General features: G+C 55.3%; 1 protein-coding gene across 1 annotated transcript in view; it reads right to left on the bottom strand.

Moving 5' to 3' along the window:
* Window positions 1–1,254, bottom strand: part of SPRED2 (sprouty related EVH1 domain containing 2) — a 122,893-nt gene extending 121,639 nt beyond the window's left edge. The window contains exon 1 of the mRNA XM_004710255.2: window positions 696–1,254. Within this exon, the coding sequence (XP_004710312.1) occupies window positions 696–721 (26 nt within the window). The 5' untranslated portion in view covers window positions 722–1,254. The remainder of the gene's footprint in view (window positions 1–695) is intronic.
* Between the last annotated feature and the right edge of the window lie 5,962 nt (window positions 1,255–7,216).

Below are 7,216 nucleotides of genomic sequence, written 5' to 3'. Positions count from 1 at the left end.
CCCGCCCCCCCATCCGTGAGCTGCCCCGACCCTGCGGAGAACGTGTCCCCGGGCCACAGGCGCGTGCACACACTCACACGCCGCGGGACCCCTCGGGCGGTTCCAGCACGTCAGCCCGCGCGGGGGCTAGCCGCACGCGGACCCCAGCGCAGCCCGCGCCCAGTCCTCCCCGAGCTCCGCCGTATTTTTTATGAATGAAAATGTGGTATGCAAATGAGAGCGATTCAAGAAAAACGAAATGGCGGAGCTCCGGCCCCAGTGGGCTCACGAAGGGATCGCTGGGCGAGCGGCAGGGCGGAAGAGTTACAAAGTCACCCAGTAAAATCCCACCGACCTCCCGAGCCCAAGTGGGGGGTGTCAAGTCTTACAATCCTGCTGCCGATGATTTCGGGAAGGGGGGGGGCTTTTGAATCCCCGGAGAGCGCGCGGGGGCCGCCCCGAGGTCACCCGTGCGCCCTTGGTCCCGCTGCCGCCCCCAGACTGCCGCCCCTGGGTGCGCCGCCGCCAGCCTGCGGCAGCTTTCACCCCCACCTCCCCACTTCCAAAACAAGGGGGGGGGGGGACTCGCGTCCCAACCAGATAAACCAGCAAGTCGCGCTGCACCCCAAGCCAAGTTCACCCCACGAGCGTCCCCACCCGTGGCCCCCGACGCTGCCTTCGCAGAGCACCCTCGTCCCACCCCAATGTAAACTTACTCGTCCGGGTGTGTTTCTTCGGTCATTTTCTTGTTCACCTAGACGCCTGTCCCGCGGCGGGCAGCTTCGCTCCCTTCATCTTCCTGTCCGCTCGCCCCCCTCCTTCACATCTCCGGAGGTCGCCTGATTCGGGGTGGGGGGCGACGGCGAGAGATGAAGGGGTGCCGCAGGCAGAAGGGGAAGAAGGGCGACTGGAGCGCCGGTGGAGGTTTGAGGGGGAAGGGGTGCAAATGCAAACTGCGGGGAGAGGGAACGCCGCAGCGAGGAGGGGCGAAGCGGGCGGAGGCTCCGGGGGGCTCGGGAGAGGGCGGAGGGAGAGCGATTTGGGCAGGGGACGGCGGCGAGGGAGAGGAGAAAAACAAGCGCGCCTTGGAGCCGCGGGCACTGCTGAGAAGAGGAGCCGAGGGGGCGGCTGCAGGCTGGGGCCCAGTGCAGGGTCGCCCCCGAGGGGCTGGGCCAATCACGGGTGCGGAGAGCGGTCGGCGGCCCGGAGAGGTGCGCCTGGGAGGCGGTGCAGGGCGCCCCGTCCGAGCCCCATCTCTGGACTCTACCGATTTACTCCATATTGGATTCTCACCGCCGCCAACAGGAGGAGGAAGTAGGGCGGAAGCGATGACGTCTTCCCAGCGGCCAGAGGTGGTGGAGTGCAAAAAGCTTCCTACTTGCGAAAAAAAAAGAAGAAGAAAAAAAAAACTTTGTCCCGCCTACTGAGCATGCCCGGCTTCCTTTCCCCCTCCCTCCGGGCTTCCAGTCCCGGAGGAACCGCGGAGCGGAGTTGTTTGCGTCGTGCCTGGCTGGCTCCGGATCCTCTGAATTAGTGCTCCGGGTTTTAGGAAGCTCGGAGGAGGGAGGAGGCAGGAGCCGCGGGGAGTCGCACACATCTGGCTCCTGTTTGGTCTCCTCCCTCTTTCCAAGCCCCAGGATTAAAACGGCGCGGGGGGAGGGGGGTGGGGAGGCAGGGAGACAACAGTTCTCGGCTAGGGAACGGAAAGGTATTGGATGAAACTGCCAGGGGGCGGGGCTTGCTTGGGATTTTTAAGGACCAAGGACCCCTGTTGTTGGGTGGGAGGGTGGGGGCGGCGCAGGTGTCTCAGGAACCCTAGCCAGAAAGGAAGGGTGTGGGGTGAGGGGAGTCCTTGCTATGGTTCTGGAAGGCAGTGGCTTTCAGTTTCACGTGAGTGTTTTTATCTTTCCTGGTCCTGGCAATGGAACGAGCAGTTCTTTAAAATATCATTATTGGGGCTTTAAAAAAAAGAAAGAAAATCCAGCAGTGTGCTCTGAAATGTCTACATTTCAGTAGAAATCATGTTTCTCGAATTAAAAGATAGCCCCACATATATGCTAATATTCAGCGAATCTCCCTCGTGTTGATGGACAATAACGCATGTCCCAAACCCTTGAAGGTTTGGAAAGGGGTTACTTACTGACTTCATCTTCCTCCTCCTCCCAGTCTTTCTGCTCTTCACCACTACCCTCCCCCGCCTCCCCCACCCCAGCCTTTTATCTGTATTTTCCCTGCTGTAGCCAGGTGTCTGTTGGAGATTCCCCTGGTAACCCCATGTTCTCCAAAGCAGCGCTCCCTGGGCCATGGGCAGCGCTGGCTTCCTGGCCAGTGAGCATGTATAGTCTCCCCTGCCCTGAGCTTGGTTTAATGCTCTCCCATGACAGTCTTGATAAACTTAATATATTTTTTAAAGGGCCCTGCATTTTCACTTTGCAGGGGGCTCCAAAAATTATGCAGCGATTCCTGGTAATGGATTTTTCATTTGGGGGCAAAACCCCCTACCCATTCCTGCTCTCCAATCATAAAGGGTATTTCAGCCTCTTGAATGTGCCAAAGGTCAACCACTGAGATTTTAATTAATAGCGACCTTTAACCAAATTAAGAGAAGATTAAATATCTACCTTGAGTATGGGGTATATGGAAGGAGCCTTGGTAGTGCTGAGTTAGGCACTCGGCTGCTAAAAGCAAGTTTGGGGGCTTGAACCTATCTGTAGTTCTTAGGGAGGAAGATAAGGCTGCTTGCTCCCATAACGATTTACACACAGTCTCCACAACCCTATACACGGTCACTATGAGTTGTAATTAACTCAATGACAATGGGTTTGTATGTGGTTTTTGGAAAGGATATATGGGGCCCCAGGATGATACCAAGCCATGGTATTTTCAATCACCTCCTAAGCATGCAAATGATAGGACCAATGGGTGCATTTGAATCATGATGTTGGTGAAGAATTGTGAAAGTACTATGAATTGTCAGAAGGACAAACAAATCTATCTTGGAAGAAGTACAACCATCTGTTCCTTAGAAGCCAAGGTGGCAAGACTACATCTTACGAACTTTGGAGAAATGGTAACGTAGAAAACCAAAGAAACAAACCAAAATCCCCATTGGCCAACAAGTCCATTCCGGCTCCTAGCAGCCCTATAGGACACTGCAGAACTGCTCCCGTGGGTTTCTGAGACTGGAAGTCTCTATGGGAGTAGAGAGCCTCCTCTTTCTCCCACTGGTGAAGTAGATGGTCAGGGGAAAAGAGGAAGCAGCCCTGAGATGGATTGACATGGTGGCTGCGACAATGGGCACAAGCATAATTACTGTGAGGCTTGGTGAAGAACCAGGAGGATTTCCTGTGGTTGTACATGGGGTGGCCTCTGGGAACAGGAACGCACTTTAGGGCACCTAGCAACCACACAAACTGACTGGTGGGCAGTTTGACCTCAGCCAGTTTGCCTCAGATGGCAAGCCTAACAATCACCTTCAGAAAGGTCACAGCCTTTGGAAACGAGCATTTCTCGTCTGCACGTATTGAGTCTCTGCGAGTTGTATTTGACTGGAGAGTAACCACCACAACAAAGGGAATATTCATTCAAAGAGCTGCTGCCAGTGCCCGCGAGGAGGTAAGGGCTTCCCCTTGAGTCAGGGAGAAGAAGCCAGAGGTTCACTATAGGGTTCGTGACCTTTGTGGAGAGAGATTGGGGGTTATTTGGTGGAGGGGGAGGGGGGGGTAAGAAAGCACTGGGCAGGGAGTTGAACCCTTTGGGGTTCTTGTTTTCTCCTACAAAACCAGAGACACTCTGCAAAGCGATTCTTTGGTTTAGTTATAAACATGACAAGGCCTCGCTTGTTTTTCTCTCTGCTTTTGAGGTCAGGGAGAGGATGAGAAAGCACTACAGACACACAAGATCTCCTAGTTCTCTCGATCCCCAAAAGGCTAAAGCCATCTACCTAGTTCTCACCTTTGGCCATTGTTGCTTTTTCTCCCAGGGTAGTGGAAGTCAGCCTGGAGACTCCCAGTTGTGGTGAACTCTTGGATACAAGCTTTCAGTCCCACTCTCCACCCTCTCCCTTTGGCCCCACCCTCCGGTCTCAGACTGCCACTCTGACAAGGGAGTACAATGGCCAGGAGGCTAGTGAGGTCATTCATGTCTGTACTTACGCAACTTTATGATCTGTCTAAATTGATGTCATGACGGCTCACCTGTCCTGCTCTGGAAAGGTCTGTCTCCTCCCTCTCTCTCCCTTTCAACATCTAGTCAGTTTTCTGCTAATAGCAGTTGGTGGCTGCCCCAGCCCATGAATCAGGCAACTGAGAGCCCAGGCATCGGGCCCCACTGGGACATCCCGGCATGAAACTAACTGGACCCTCTGGGCTGGTCTGTAGTTCTCTGAGCTGCAGACTCCGCTCCTGTCAGCGTGGGAACGAGGCCTACACAGTAAGGTCTCGAGACAGTTGAAAGCCCGAATACTGCGGAATACACAGCAGATAGGAGGTTCCTATCATCCTTCCCTTTTCCAGCTTTGGATGATCAACGTTCCTTCTATTGCCCTTCTTTCCAAGCCACCAAGCCCCTTCCACAGAGCCCATTCCGATCCCAGCAACTCTAGGATGGAGAACTGCTTTCCCTGGCACCCCAGGGGCACTTGCTAAAGAAGTCAACTGCCGTGTCCTTCTCCAGAGGCTGCTAGTGAGGAAGTTCTAGCGCTGATTGTGTTTATCAGTGGGCTCCTAGGGCTCCTTTCCTTTCAATAAGTAGGCGTTTTTGTGAAAACAGTGCAAGGCAGAGCTTTCTATCTCCGTAAACAGGTACAACCTTGGAAACTCCACAGAGACAGTTCTGCCCTGCCTTGTAGGGTTGCTGTGAGTCGGCATATAGGAGTTGCCGAAATGGCTGTGATTTGGGTTTGGTGGGTAGAAACAGGAGACCTGAAGGCTACTGGGTGGCACATTGGCCTGCTAATAGAAAGGTCAGAGGTTCAAACCCACCAGTTGAGACGTCTGCTCCCATAAAGATTCAAAGTACAGGAAGCCGAAGGGGCAGTTCTACCCTGCCCTGTAAGGTCGCCATGAGTAGGAACCGGTTCTGTTTGGTTTTGGGTTTAAGATGGAAACCTTTAAGGTGATCACGTCCTGGCCCTTCCCAGCAAATTACTGTGGTTGCAAGCCAAGTCGGGCCTCCTGCATCTACATGGGCCGAGGGCAAGAGAACCTCACAGAGATACTGGGAGAATAAGTCGCAATGAAGTTTTATTCATTCAGCCTATCTATTGTATTGGGATGTGATCAAACTTGACGGGGTGCGGGGGTGGAGGGGTGGGGGGGATGGTTGCCGGAATAGGAGAGTGGGGAGTATCCGGATTTCCTGCTTTAATGTAATGACACAGTTGAAAGAGCCCAGGAGGATCCACATCTCGGTCTCCCCACAGCTGCAAAATGGGGAGCAGCTTGCCCTAGCCAAAGGTGTCCACTCGGCGAGATCCTGTAGCTTTGATAGTGCAGAGTGCGCCAATATCGAGCTGCTCATAACTTTATACCAACCCAGGGAAGCCCCCAATAGGACCCACACCTATCTGCCTCTAAATCCTAAATCCCCAGAGGAACCCACCGCCCATCCTGCGGGCTACTGGGAAAGCCTGGAGCATGGAGCCGGAGCGACCCTTCCTAGCGAAGACGGCTGGGACGGGCATGCTCAGTAGACCCGCAGGTCCTATTTCACTGGGAAGCTAGCGGGGGAGGGGGGCGGAGCTTCCTCCACGGCCCCCTCCTGTCCAGCTGAGAAGCCCCCATGTTAGCCTCCTTGGCCATCCACTCTTCCACGACCTTCGCTTTCTCGTCGTCGTCCCCCCCCACCCCCCAACTAACTCTCTCTCTCTACTGCCCGCGGCCCCGGTAGCCCGCAAGGATGGACTGACAGACAGACGCGGGGCTCTGGCCTCATCTCACCCCTCACCCCGTCCTGCTCCTCGGGTATTTCTCAATGACCAGTCCGAGGACACTTCCGATCGTAAAGGGAGCGGGCTGCTTCGGACGCCCAGTTATCAGCTCCTTCCGGTCTGCTGGAGCCGGGTTGGCCGCGCCTGGGGCGCACTGCCACTGCCTGTATTACCTACCGTGTGCGCCAGTCGGTGCCAAGCGAGTTTGTGGCCCAGGTGGCGTCCCCAAGGCCCGCTGGCAGGTATGGAAACTCAAGCGCTGCCCTCGTCATGCACGGGGTGATGCTAACTTAGAAACCGAGCCGGCCGGGCCACACTGTGACACCTTCGTACCCCCCCACCCCACCACAAGCGGTGTGGCCAGGCCAAGGCGCCCGGGTCCTGGCATGAATGGCTGGAGCCTGGTTGCATCGTGGACACCATGCTTTCTAAATAGCCGGCGGGCAGCTGACACCTTCGCGATACCCTTATCGGGCGATCGAGCACTACTTCTCTGTCCAGCATATTTTCCTGTTCGCAGGCCATGCCGGGGGCTGGGGCGGGTGTGTGTGTGTGAAATACCGGACACGAAAAGCACTTCCCTCCGCCCTGGAGTTCTTGTGTTATGAATGAAAGGTCAACCTCCGTGCGTCCAGCGGTGCTCCGCTTCAGGTGGGAGAGCAGCTCCGTGTTTGAAGGCCGTGGTCCACGCGGAGTTGTTGAGTGGGTATGGATCCGGAGACAGGCAATGATTGACAGGCCTGCCTGGGACGAATTCTTTGGGGGGGAAACGAACCGCGCCGGGCCTGCCCCTGGAGTTTCAGTGCAGAGCTGGATGAGTCTCGGTCAATTTCACAATGAACATGCAGAGGTCTTTTCGAGAGAGCCTTCACTCGCTCTTCCAGGCCGCTACCTCCGTGGAAAGGGTCTTTTCTTCAGAGCAGACTGGTCCTCTGTCCCGAGGCAACAGCCATCTCTACTAGGAGGCGAAGGCGCCTTTGGGAGGCGTATCCAATGGTTAAGCTTTGAGCTGCTAACCGAAAGATCATCGGTGCAAACCCACCGGTAGCTCTTGGGTTAAAAATTTCTTTGAAAAATGAAGCTATCCGCTACCCTAAAGATTAAAGTCTTGCAGACCCAAAGGGGCAGATCTGTTCTCCCCTATGGAAGTGCTATGAGTCAGAATCGACCCTATGGCAGTAGGTGGGGGGCCACTGAAGGAGACCTGGGGGCTCCCTGGATGCTAGCTGAAAGATAGGGGGTTCCAACCCTCACCGCATGAGAGAGATGCGCCAGTCTGCCTCCCTAAAGATTCACAACCTTGGAAAC

The sequence above is a fragment of the Echinops telfairi genome, unplaced genomic scaffold (assembly GCF_000313985.2).
Source record: "Echinops telfairi isolate 266 unplaced genomic scaffold, ASM31398v2 ScPeMD7_2573;HRSCAF=3158, whole genome shotgun sequence".
NCBI lineage: Eukaryota > Metazoa > Chordata > Mammalia > Afrosoricida > Tenrecidae > Echinops > Echinops telfairi.
The sequence above is the reverse complement of the archived record's forward strand: the minus strand, read 5'-3'. Positions and strand labels throughout refer to the sequence as shown.